The 12876-nt window shown below is 52.4% G+C and overlaps 1 protein-coding gene across 1 annotated transcript in view; it reads left to right on the plus strand.

The window, feature by feature from the left end:
* Nucleotides 1-910: 910 nt before the first annotated feature.
* Nucleotides 911-12876, plus strand: part of MYH7B (myosin heavy chain 7B) — a 29133-nt gene continuing 17167 nt past the window's right edge. The window contains exons 1-13 of the mRNA XM_050314044.1: nucleotides 911-1064; nucleotides 1754-1857; nucleotides 3556-3699; nucleotides 3806-3962; nucleotides 4064-4091; nucleotides 5135-5231; nucleotides 6100-6123; nucleotides 8095-8187; nucleotides 8945-9008; nucleotides 9130-9228; nucleotides 10207-10310; nucleotides 11165-11303; nucleotides 12408-12526. Of these exons, the coding sequence (XP_050170001.1) occupies nucleotides 968-1064; nucleotides 1754-1857; nucleotides 3556-3699; nucleotides 3806-3962; nucleotides 4064-4091; nucleotides 5135-5231; nucleotides 6100-6123; nucleotides 8095-8187; nucleotides 8945-9008; nucleotides 9130-9228; nucleotides 10207-10310; nucleotides 11165-11303; nucleotides 12408-12526 (1269 nt within the window). The 5' untranslated portion in view covers nucleotides 911-967. The remainder of the gene's footprint in view (nucleotides 1065-1753; nucleotides 1858-3555; nucleotides 3700-3805; nucleotides 3963-4063; nucleotides 4092-5134; nucleotides 5232-6099; nucleotides 6124-8094; nucleotides 8188-8944; nucleotides 9009-9129; nucleotides 9229-10206; nucleotides 10311-11164; nucleotides 11304-12407; nucleotides 12527-12876) is intronic.

Below are 12876 nucleotides of genomic sequence, written 5' to 3' on the forward strand. Positions count from 1 at the left end.
AATACAGGAATAAAAATAACCAGGCTGCATTTGCAGAGAGATAAAAGTGAAGTTTGCCTTTTGTGTCTGTCCGGGCAGTGGGACAGCAGCACCAATGGAGCTGTGTGGACATGACACATGGGAATTTCTGACATATCTTTTCCCACTCTGACCTTGACAGACACAATAAAAAGGGGCTTTGCAGCACTCGCACAGCCACTCAGTCCTAGCACCAAGGTTAGTAATACAGAGCATGTCTGTGTGCACGTGTGTCCCCGCTACTAACCCGCTTCACCTCTGCAGGGTGGATGTTCCCAGAGGACAGGGGAGGGTGGGACAGACCTGGATCAAGAGCATTTTTGCTGAGGACTGTGTGTTTTGCCAAGCTGTGGCTCCATTCGTGGTGGCTGTGGCGTGTGATAGATTAGAAGGATATTAGAAAGCACAATCATACAAGTGCTTTTTCCAAGCAGCTGCCACAGTGGCCTTCCAGAAGGGTCTTCCCAGGGATGATACATCCAGCTTTGCTTTTATCCTCCTGCAGTATCGCTCTGCAGAACAGACCTGGGTCGTTGCAGAGGGTTTGTGCAGGACACCAGGGCTCCAACAGGAGCTGGGATGGGTTTTAGCTGAGTTTATCAAGAAAATGGGTTTTGTTGACAATCTCACACAAAGTGCAAATTTGGATTTTGACACCAAAGCGATGCCAGCTCACCCAGCTGGGACTTCCAGTGGAGGGTTGATAGCAGCAGAAGGGAAAGTGTCCTGGAATTGTCTGGTTGTTATAATTTTTATTAGCTAGTATTGTTGTCGCTGTCTTCTCTCACTCTCTAAAATTAAAAGCATGTTTGGCTCTGTTGCTCTTGGTTCTCAACCCATCAACGGGTGCTTGCCCGTGCACTGATTTTTTGTCCCTTCCCTCCTTTCAGTATTCAGGTGTCTTTCACTCTTCCTTCAGTGCTGCCAAGTGTTTCTCCAGCTGGACAAGATGTCTATGCTGGACATGAGTGAGTTTGGGGAGGCTGCTCCCTACCTCCGGAAAAGCTACACGGAGCAGCTGAAGCTCCAGACAATCCCCTTCGATGGTAAGAGCTCAAAGCAGCTCAGCACAGCCCTATGTGAGTGCCCTGAGCCAGCCCCTTGGAGCTCTCCTGGGAGTCCATCCCTGTCCCTTTCCCAGTGCTGCTCCTCAAGCTATCGCAGGGACTCCAGAATTCCCCCCAGCACCTGGGAGGGAGAATTCCCTCAAAAGTGGGAGAAGCAGGTTTTTGACTTTCCCCTTGTTACCTGAGGTGTGCCCCTGACACTGAGGGGCAGGAGGGCTGAAGGACTGGTGTTAAAGCCTTCTCCAGCTTCATTTCCTTTTGGAGGTGTCCTCTCTGTCCCAGCCACCCTGCTTTTCCTTGGTTTGCTGCGCTTGGGCTCCTGGGCCCAACTTTGCTCCTCTCAGCTGGGCAAACAAGGAGTGTGTTGCTTGCTCACACTGTCCTTTTTCATGATGGTTTGAGGTGCAGGCACACACGAAGCAGAAGATTTCAGGCTAGAATTCAACCCCAGCAGAGTAAACAGTTTCCAAACACAAAGAAGGCGAAATAATCCTGTCTCCTATGACCAAAAACATAGGAAGGAATAATCACTGTCCTTCCATGTTACCAGACTGCATTTATGTGGCTTTCAGTTGACAATTTCAAATGGTTTCCTACATTTCAAGCTGTATTATGTCTCATTTCCTTTCCTTTTTCCTTTGCTTTTCCCTTTCCTTCCCGTCCTCCAGGAAAGAAGCGAGCTTGGATCCCAGATGAGAAAGAAGCCTATATCGAAGTGGAAATCAAAGAAAGCTCTGGTGGCAAAGTCACTGTGGAAACCAAAGATAAGGAAGTAAGCAAAATACCTTTCCTTTTCCGAGGGAGAGCAAGTGTGTGCGGAGGGGGATACGTGTGACAAGATCACGTCTGAAATGAGGAGCTCGGGCTGATAACCCTGCCCCGCTCGCTGATCGCTCATGCCCCGGGGGACACACACAGCACTGTCAGGACACGTAGGCCACTTAGTTGCCAAGAGTGGCCGCGGTTCAGCATCCCCCCTTCGAGCGTTTGCCGTCAAACGCGGGTTATCGTGACAGACAGAGCGAGGGGACGGTCGGGCTGGCCCCGCACAGCCCCTGGATGGAGAAGGACCGGCTGCCCAGAGGCAGCACCGGCTCCATCACAGCCCTGTGCGATGCTGAACCGCTGCCCACCTCATCCCCAAGGCTGAAACAAGAGGTAAGGGGGCGATTGGCAAATTCCTGCTCGTTTTAGCCTGGATTTGCAGCACAACAGGCACTGGGCACAGGGGTAGGACAGGCGGTCTGGTGGTGAGGCTTCAGCTTTCCAGCAGCGGGAGGGAGGCAAAGCAAGCAAGCACCAGCTGGTATTTGTCAAGATAATATCCAGCACAATTAGCTGCAAATGAGCTTAATTAATATTTCTTTCTTGGCTGTGGGAGTCTCATGGCCCTGCAACTTTACTGCAGAGCAGAGACTCACCCTGGTGTGAAGCTGGGAAAAAGGACAAGGACCTGACCAGGCAGCAAACAGTAGATTTTATTATTTCTATCTCTCTGCTAGACAGAATGACACTGAGAAGTGCTCACATCTGCCAAATTTAAAAGAAATACATATAATAATCTTTGAAGAGTGTTAAGGCTTTGGAAATATTTTTGTCTGAGACCGGGAAAAACAAGTAAAGATATTTGTCCCAATTTATTGAGGAGGGGGTATAAATTTTAAAAGTTTATTCTGCTGTTGAGAACACCTTCAGCTTCTGAGAGCAAAGCAATTTCCAAATCTTTCTAGCTGTTCCCTCTTGAAACTGTCTTTTTAAAGACTTTGTCACAGATTTACAAAATCAGAAAGTGTATCAGCTTTCCCTGGATCAGCATTTCCAGCAGAAACAGCTTCAAGAGAGGCATAAACCCACCCTCATCCTTCTGTCTACCCTCCTGCTTTTAACACCTAACACCTTTTAACACCACACATTTCATCTTCACCCATAAAAAAAAAAAAAACAACCTCTGAAAGGTTTCATTTCATCTTTATTAACAAGATGAATTGCTAAATCCAGCTTGTCCCATCCAGGCCAGATACGTAACGCGATAGTTTCCCTGTGCTTGGCTTCATGGGATTAAATAAATCCAGTTTTAAGTGAAGGGGTACAGGCTTCAGCTGTTTGCACAGGGACCGTGCTGCCACAGGCTTTTAGGCTGGGAAGAAGAGCACAGGATGGGGGTGTCAAGCCCATTGTGGGGGGACATAGTGGTGCTCCCTGGATTCTGTCAGGCCCAGCCACAGCCCATCTGCCTCAGCAGGGAGCGAGGCTGGGGCTTGCTTATCCCAACTGGGCTTTGTGTCTGGGTGCTGGTGGGGCTCCCCTAGCCCTGTCACCCCGAAATGAGGGTCACAGCAGGCATGGGGCCAGGGCTGTCCCCAGCATGGGACTATCAGCATGTCCACCAACCCGTCAGGCTTTGGGGTAGGGGGTGTTTGGGGAGGGGGGGGTCTGGGGTCCACCTGATGTGTCCCCCCTCCTCTGGCAGACGCGGGTGGTGAAGGAGGACGAGGTGCAGCCCATGAACCCCCCCAAGTTCGACATGATTGAGGACATGGCCATGCTGACACACCTCAACGAGGCCTCCGTGCTCCACAACCTGAAGCGCCGCTACTCCCACTGGATGATCTACGTGAGGCCACAGCACCCGGGGTGGGGGGGTCATCCTGTGGGCTGGGGAGGTGAAAGGGTGCTGGGACACCCCCATCCCTCACCCAACCCGTTTTTTCTCCCTGCAGACCTACTCAGGGCTCTTCTGTGTCACCATCAACCCCTACAAGTGGCTGCCCGTCTACACGGCGCCCGTGGTGGCCGCCTACAAGGGCAAGCGGCGCTCGGAGGCTCCCCCGCACATCTACTCCATCGCTGACAATGCCTACAACGACATGCTGCGCAGTAAGCCCTGCCCTGGGGACCCCCATCCCGGGGGCAGCTGTGCCCCCCGGGGCAGGGGGGAGGCGGGCAGCACTGCCCTAACGCCGGCTCCTCTCTTCCAGACCGCGAGAACCAGTCCATGCTCATCACGTAAGTGCGCGGTGTGAGCAGCGAGACCCCCTTGTGCTGTGCTGCCAGGGGAGCCCTGCATGGGCACCTGTGCCCAGTAGGGCCCCCCTCAGGCCGTGTCCCCCCCACCCAGCCTGGCAGCTGTCACCCTTCCCGCCCAGGCTGCCGCCGTGCCAGGTGACAAAGCCGGGCGGGAAGGCTCCCCCGCACCCCGACAGCTGCGGGAGCTGCCGTGGGGCTGCCAACATCCTCCCCGGAGCGACGGGAAAGGAGAGATGGAGGCCAAGGCCGCGGGGAGATGGCGGCCAGAGGGGCGGCAGCGGGGGAGGAGGGTGACGTGGGAGGGTGGTATAGGCCAGGTTGATTTCAAGTGACATACAGATAAGGGCTATATAAAGGACTCTAAAGGACCCTTCGTCGCTGCCAGGAGCCACGGACATTTTTAGCCTCGTCCATGGCCTAATTAGGAAAGGCAGGGGCTGTGGAGAGATGCTTGGCGCGTGTCCGGTGGTGGCTCCGCTGCCCGCTCCCCCCCGGCTCTTTGTGATCTGGGATTACAATGGGAGAGCAGCTAACTATAGGGATGAGCTCAGCAGGGCCTGCTGGCCACCCACACCCCACGCCGGGCCGGAGCCACCCGGCTCGATGGCCCTGCCATCTCCAAGATGCCCCAACAAAGCAGGGCGTGCTGAAACCACCAGCGAGGCCAGTTCCTGGCTGATCCCAGACAGCTGAAGCCCCGGGGCCAGGGCTGTGCAGCCTCGGTGGGCGCCGGCACCTCCTGCCATGTCTGCAGAGGGCAGCTGAGCCCCCACGGCACCTCCGAGGAGTCAGGCACGGCCAGGAGGACACGGCGAGGATGGAGCTCAGTTTCTCTCCAAAGGCAATCCCCAAAGACAAGCACACTCCCAGGCTGGAGGGATCCACAGCTGCAGCCTCCCTGTCCCTCCGCCCCTTGGCTGGTCCCTCCTGGCAGTGCAGGGGTGCAGGTGGCAGGGTCTCTGTGTGAGTTGTGCCTGTTCTTTGCCTCATGCCCTTGATCTGTGTATTTCTGTTGCTCTAAGCGGAGAATCTGGTGCTGGTAAGACTGTAAACACCAAGCGGGTCATTCAGTACTTTGCCATTGTCGCAGCCCTGGGCGACACACCGGGCAAGAAATTAGTAAGACCCTCTTTTGAAACAAGTTCTTGCTGTTTTCTTCCTTTCTTTATTTTTTTTTTTTTAATATATATTTTTTCCCTCCCCTCCCCCTTTCTTCTTTTTACTGTTTCTTCCCCCAACTTTTTGCAGTTGGAAGTGTGTTTTGGTCTGACCCACCCAGGGCTTGGCTTTTCCCTGGCTTTTGAATAAGCAAGGCTTGAAATTATTCTGCTCAAGGGGAAATGGATTTTATTTTTTTTTATGTGGCTGCTCAATCTGTGCAGTCTGGAAGAGGCACTTTAGACATTCTTTTCTCTTCCTCCTTCAACACCCCACCAATCTTCTTAAGGAGCATTAAAAGGATGGAATAAACCTTCCATTTCCCACCTTGCCTCTTTTAAGCCTTGCTTTTCAGCCTTTTCTCCTTTTTTTCCCTCCTTTTGTTCATTTTGACCCTTTTCTACCTTGTGCTTTTCTTGCTCTTGTTTTGATTCTTGCATTTCTTTGGTGCTGGTTATTTTTGAGCTGCCCTTGCAATTGCTTATTTCTTCTGGATACATTGAGGCTCCAGCCTGCTTTTCCCTCATGGAAGCAAACTGGCTGCTTTAGGTATCAAACAAGCAATACTTCAGCATTGTTTTATTCCTCTTCTTTGGGTTTGTATTTAACTGTTCTTGCTTTTTGACGCATTTCTTTATTTTCTTGAGCTAATCTATTTAACAACTTTTTGGCATTTCTTACAAAGTTTAACCCTCCTGTTTTTTTGGGATTTTTTTCTTGGACTTCTTTTGGCACTAAATGGTCATGCCCTGCTTTTCTGACCATGCTTCTTGTGGCTCTTGCCTGGCTTTCTTGGATCTCTAAAGACAATTTTCTTTCCTTTCTCTAGGCAGCTCTTGCCACTAAAACTGGGGTAAGTGTTGTGGACTCTTTAATGCTGAGGACAGAGTTCTGCTGCACCATAGATCTATGATGGGGTGATGTGTGGGGCCTCTGCCTTAGGTCTGGGTCCAGGGGCAGTGTTTAGTTCTCCACTTGGCTTTGTATCACCCACCCTCCCATAGCTGGAAACTTTGGTGTTTCATCCTTTAGTGACTTTCTGTCTTACTGACTCCAGCCTCTCCTTCAAAAGGGACCATTACTCTTCAAACGGTCGTTCCTAACCAGCACAGTGTTTGTCTGGGGGTGAATGACGTGGGCTCCTCTAAAGATAAGGTGAAGCCTCCACTCTCTGAAGACATTAGTGTGTCTCAAAGTCCAGCTGAGGTTGGTGGTGCTGAGGGGCAGGGGAAGAACCTCTTTGCTCTGGCTGTAGAACTGGTGATGCCTGGACATGCCACCCTCTGCAAAGCCCTGGAGAGGCTCAGCCCACCACGCTGCAGCCGATGTCCTTCTCTGGGGTACACTGCTGAGGTCCTTGCTTAGCTCCAAGGAAGCCCAGCAAAGGTTCAGTCCCTGGTGCTCCCAGCACCCCAAGGGCTCAGCCCTTCCAGCAGCTCTGCCAAACACCCTCAGGCCTTGTTTTCTCTGAACCTTTAGCTGATGCACACCCTTTGTTGGGGGATGTTCATTATCACATGGGTCTCAGAGCTCTTGGGCAAACTTACAGTGAGACACCTGAATGAGGGGCCGAATCTGTGGGTCCTGGGGCTGCCTCTGTTGAATCTCACAGTCCAGGCAATTTTAGGTCAGGCTGAATTTAAAGATAGCAGATCCCAGGACATCCAGGTGACAAGATACAGCTTGTTGATAGCGGTGATTCAGAGCTGCTCCCTCTCCCTTTTACCCTTCCCATGCCTGGAGCTGCAGAGGTGCAGGAGTGGTGGGTCCAGCACTGAAAGAGAGGGTGGACAGAGCCCAGAGCTGGTGCTCCTCTCCTGAGCAAAGCCCTGTGAACTGTAATTTGTCAGAGAATGGGCAAAAGCTCTCATGAAAAATCCTGCAGGTCCCTGTGCCACCAAGCTATTGCTGTTGTCAAACCCCACCATCCTTCCTGTGGATTGGCACCAGTCTCTTGCTTCTCTCCTCAAATTCTTGTCCTGCTTTACCTGCATTAGGCATTTGCTGCATCTTTGCCTTTGAACTGGGCATGTGAAAACAAAGTCAGGGGAAGATTAATCTCTGGGTTTGCTCAGGAAAGCTCCAGTGTGTCCAGCAGGTCACACCAGCTGGGACCTATGGTGTGTTCCCACCACACCAGGACCCTGCTGTGCAAATTTTTGATATAAAGAGTTGTTGATCCAGCCTGTTTTATAGATCTCTTCTTTTGCAACATGCTGTGATGTGAATTGTCCACAACTTTGGTTTGGTGGAAGAGGAACTGCCTGGCAGAGTCAGAGAGCCTGAAATGACTCAGACTGTTTTGGTGACATCGTGTGCTTGCTCTTGGTTTGCATATTGAAGCTCCAAAGGAAGGGGCTAAGAGCTGCTGTGTGCAGAGGGTGCAGTAGCCTGGGTCTCCAGGGGAACCAGTTCAGGCAAGGAGAAGCCCACAGAGAGCACTGCTGCAAACCCCAGCTCTGCTGACCCCTAAACTCAGCATGTACAGGCTGGAGATTTACTCATTTTGGGGCAGGGGAAGTGTCCTGCAGCCTACTGTGAGCTCCTTCCAGCCTCCCTGGTGAGATGACCTGTTTTGGGTGAGCATGGAAAGAGCTGCAGCAGCTCACTCAGGGTCCTGGTGTAGACCTATACTGGATGTGATCCCCAGAACAGCCCCATTGCCTCCTGAGACAAGGAGGTGCCTCAGGAGCAACAGGTTCTCAAAAACACCTAATGAGGGTAGCAAGGAGCTATCTGTGCTCTGTGTTGTTGGTTACAGATCCCCTCTGGCTCGGTGGAGCTGACACATCTTTTGGTTTGTTGTTTGTTTTTTTTTTTACAGGGCACCCTCGAGGATCAAATCATCGAGGCTAACCCAGCTATGGAAGCTTTTGGCAATGCCAAAACCATAAGGAATGACAACTCCTCGCGTTTTGTAAGTGCCTCAGCAGGACAGGGGAGCCAGGAATGTCTCTGCAGGCTGGATGCCTGGCTGGTGGTATTGTGGGTTTGTACAGTGTGAGCCTGAGGCACTCAGCAGGGAGCTGGACCTGCTTCCTGGTGGGATTGGACTGCCAGGGCCAAGTTTTCCTGGTTACATCAGTGCAGCAAATAGTGGCCAGCACGGATGGCCCTGGTGCCACAGCCTGTGAGAGCGGTAGTCACTGGCAGATCCTGGAGAGATGTCCCTTCCAGGATCAAAGCTGAGGGACACCGAGCACAGCCTGGAGCGCTGGGGCTGGGACAGACAAGTGTGTCCCTTCCAGGAAGCACCAGTTTTTGCTAAGCCCAGCCTGGCTCTGCTCTGGGCTGCAGAGCTCCTGTGCCTTGCAGGGGAAGGAGGCACTGCTGGGGGAGACCCTCAGCACAGCACAGAGCAGGGGGCTGTGGGCAGGCTCAGTATCACACCACCCCACAGGAGTGCTTAGAGTTAAGAACAGGCCTAAGCACAGGGATTTATCTGCTCTCAGTGAAATTTCTGCCAGCCTGGTATTTAAAGCCCTGGGCAATGCTGTCTGAGCCTCTGCACGTTACAAACCAGAGAACTTCACCCCTCCACGGCTCACAGAGCCCAGGAACTTGCCTGGTCAGCAAGAGCCCAAGAAGTGGGACATTAATTCAGTTTCTAGGAGCTCTTCAGAATCATATCTGTGTAGCCAAGCCCAGAACTTACCTCCTGCACGTGCTTTCAGGGCAAGTTCATCCGGATCCACTTTGGTCCCTCCGGGAAGTTGGCCTCGGCAGACATTGACATCTGTGAGTAGAGATGTGCCAGCTGCAGGGGGGTGGGAATTCATCCCACTCTTTGTGCTGATGCTGGGACAGCTCTGGGAAGGAAGCAGCCCTCCTCTAACCCCTCTGCCCTATTTCATTCTAGATCTTCTGGAAAAATCCAGAGTGATTTTCCAGCAGCCCAAAGAGCGAAGCTACCACATCTACTACCAGATCCTCTCTGGGAAGAAACCAGAGCTGCAAGGTAAGGCAGCCAAAGATGCAGCACAGCCCTTACAGCATGATGGCCTGAAAATAGCCACAGACAGCTCTGATGTCAGCTTTGAGGTTCACAGGAATGAGCAAATCCAGCTCACCATGCAGGTACTGCCCTCCAATGCTTTGTAGCTGTGCAGGATCATAGGATTGGTGGATAATTCAGGGTGGAAGGGATTTCAAGAGGTCATCCAGTCCAGTTTCCTTTATCCCCCCAGGCTGAGAAGCCAGACTAAAGCCCTTTCTGCCACTGTCTAAGGAGCAGAGGTCACTCAGGGTCTATCTGAAGGGTGGGAGTGCACTTGGCAAAGCTGCCTTGCACAAAGGCCTTGTCATGTGGTGGGTACAGCACCAACCTCAACCAGCTTGTGCAGATTGGAGATTTACTCATTTTGGGGTGGGGAAAGTGTTCTGCAGCCTAATCTGAGCTCCTTCAGCTGCCCTGATGAGATGACTCATTTCAGGTGGGCTTGAAAACCCCTCACTCAGGGCCCTGGTGAAGACCCATCCTGGGTGTGTCCTCCAAGCAGCTCTGCCCTGCAGGGGCCACATCCCACAGAGTGCTCAGGAAACCTTTCCCCCTGCAGAAGGAAGGCTGGCACAGCCCCCTGGGGTGGTCAGCTTTTAGCTGTGGGCTCTTGAGCTTGGTGCTGAGCAGCACCTTATTAGGCAGCTCTGGAGAGTGGCACAGAGCAGTAATCTTATCTGGTGTCACAAGGGCACGGTGGCCACTTCTAAATCAGTCTGCAGCCAAGCCATATCCCAAGATAGCAAGCTGGAGGCGATCAGAGGAGAGGTGGACCCATGTGTGGACCTGCCTGGGCTGGAAGAGGCTGTTCCTCCACCAGCTGGTGCCCTCTAGTTCAGGCTGGTGAAGCCTTTCCTCTGCATCCATGGCCAAGGCTGCCTCTCTGCCCAGCTCTCTCTGTCAGATTGACCTCACCCTCTGCATGTCTTCCCTCGACAGATATGCTGTTGCTCTCCCTCAACCCCTATGACTACCACTTCTGCTCCCAGGGTGTGACAACTGTGGACAACCTGGATGACGGCGAGGAGCTCATGGCGACAGATGTACGTGGGCAGCCCGAGCCAGGGGGGGCACAACCTCCTCCTGGGCAGCTCTGGGGACCTGTCCTGCCTTCTCGTGTGTGTCCTCCCCCTCTGAATTAGCTGGGAGTTCCCTCTGGTTTATTGGCAGTTGCTCTACACTTGCTGTGAGCCTACGAGAGAGAGCAGAGTGACTCTGATCTCCATCAACTGCCTCATCCAGACAGGGAAGAGAATTCCCTGCATTAGGAAGGGCCTGCTGCACTTTCCATAGTGCCCATGAGAAGGGAGGTTGTAGAATCATAGAGTCATTGAATCGCTGAGGTTGGAAAAGACCTTCAAGGTCACTGAGTCCACCCTGTGCCCAATCCTCACCTTGTCCCTTCAGCACAGAGCACTGAGTGCCACAGCCAGTCCTTCCTTGGACACTTGCAGGGATGGGGACTCCACCACCTCCCTGGGCAGCCCCTTCCAATACTAAACCACCCTTTCAGTGAAGAAATTCTTCCTGATGTCCAACCTAAACCTCCCCTGGCACAGCTTGAGGCCATTTCCTCTTGTCCCATCCCTTGTTCCCTGGAAGCAGAGCCCGACCCCCACCTGTCTCCCCCGTCCTGTCAGGGAATTGTAAAGAGTGAGAAGGTCTCCTGAGACCTCAGTTTGGAAAACCTCCTTCTTGTGGATGCTAAGCTAATCCTTTTGGTTTCAAACAGGTCTTGTGGGACCTGGGCTAACATTCAGAGCCTCATGGACGGGTTTCCTTGGTTAGGTGCTCACCCTGCCCAGAGCCCCAGGACAGGGAGAGCACCTTAGGAGATGGTGGGAAGATGGACCAACCCTCACCTCAGAGTGATTTTGTTCTCTCTGTCTCTCCTCAGCATGCCATGGACATCCTGGGCTTCAGCAATGATGAGAAATACGGCTCCTATAAAATAGTGGGGGCCATCATGCACTTTGGCAACATGAAGTTCAAGCAGAAGCAGCGAGAAGAGCAGGCAGAGGCTGATGGCACTGAAAGTGAGTTGGGCTCTGTGCTCCACACCTGTCCAGCCTGGGCTGGGCAAAGTTTCCCCCAAAGGCAGGCTGGGATAACTCCCCATGCCTGGCCTGTGAAGGTTGGTGACTGTGATCCCAAGCACCCACACTAGGCCCTGCTATAGGTGCACAAAGGGGCAGGAATATTAGGACACTCTTTCTGCAAGCGCTGCGTGGTCTCATCTGCATCAGACCTGCCTCAGCAGCATCTCAGGGTGTCACACCCCAGCTGTGCTTCATCTCGTTCAGTGTTCTCCTGCTTTTCATCTCTTGCACCTCATTAGACAGCATTCCAGAGCAGGGCATCCAGAGGATGAGCCAGGCCAGGATCAGCACTGCAAGGACCTGCTCGGGTCACAGCCTCCCAAAGAGCAGTTAGAGCAGGGTACAGTCACTGTCTATCACTTTTCCTGGTTTGTGGCTTAGGAAAATCCAGTGCAAATCATAGATCTAAGAATAGGCAGAGCAAAGCTGGAGGGAGAGGGTGACTTTCCAGTGTGTGGAAGGATGGGAAGGGGAAGCCCCAGCACTTCCCTAGAAGGTTTAAGCAGGGATCCAGCAGAAGTGACTACCTGGATCAGACTTTGTCATGCTAACATTCACGAGGGAAGAGTTCTCCTTACCTGAGGAATGTCAACACAGGCTTTAGCTACTACCTGGTAATTAATGAAGATTTTGTTCCCAACAGAGGTGATTTTCTAGCTACAATCTGCTACTAGGAGTCTTTGAATGATAAACAAGAATATCACCTCTCTTCTGGTCACTTCAAATTCTCTGCATGGAAATCTAAGCTTCCACTGGAAATTGCATAGAGATTCCCAGATAAAACCTGATAAGCACCTGATGAGGTGCTATAGCCATTGTATCCAAACACTGACTTCTCAGGCAGGAGGTCCAGATTTTAAAAGCATCACACAATACCCAAGATGGGAAATCACATGAGACACTGGAGGAGACTCTGGAGCAGATGGGAAAACCAGTATAGTTAGCACTGGTCATCATAAGAGCTGGTCATTTTTTTCACTTCCTTTTTTCCCTTCCCAGAGCTTCCTTGCTGGCTCCTCATGCCTTTGTGCTGTTTTCCAGGTGCTGACAAGGCTGCCTACCTGATGGGAATCAGCTCAGCTGACCTCATCAAGGGGCTGCTCCACCCTCGTGTCAAAGTGGGCAATGAGTACGTGACCAAAGGTCAGAATGTGGAGCAGGTGAGTGGGACAGGACAGGGGCTCCCTGCTCATGCTGGTGAGTGACTCCTCTGCAGCCAGGCCTGATGTGCTCTGCACAGGGGGAACGGGGCCTCAGCTCACTCCCTTGGGTTTAGTGGGGGGACTCCAGAGCAGCGGGAGAAGATGTATCCACAGTTAGTGGCTTTTAGCAGCTGGGAAAGTTGGTGGCAGAGCTGGCAGATAGCTCTGCATATGAACCATGGCTGGAGGTTCAGTGCGCTCTTTGAAATGTGGGTTGGATCACAGCAGAGGAGGTCCTGGTTCTATGGATCTGCTTCAGAGACAGTCACACTTCTATGGAGAGTCCAGCACTGAAAAGTAGAAGGCTC

Source organism: Myiozetetes cayanensis, unplaced genomic scaffold (genome assembly GCF_022539395.1).
Source record: "Myiozetetes cayanensis isolate MyiCay16 unplaced genomic scaffold, myiCay2020 scf19, whole genome shotgun sequence".
Taxonomy (NCBI): domain Eukaryota; kingdom Metazoa; phylum Chordata; class Aves; order Passeriformes; family Tyrannidae; genus Myiozetetes; species Myiozetetes cayanensis.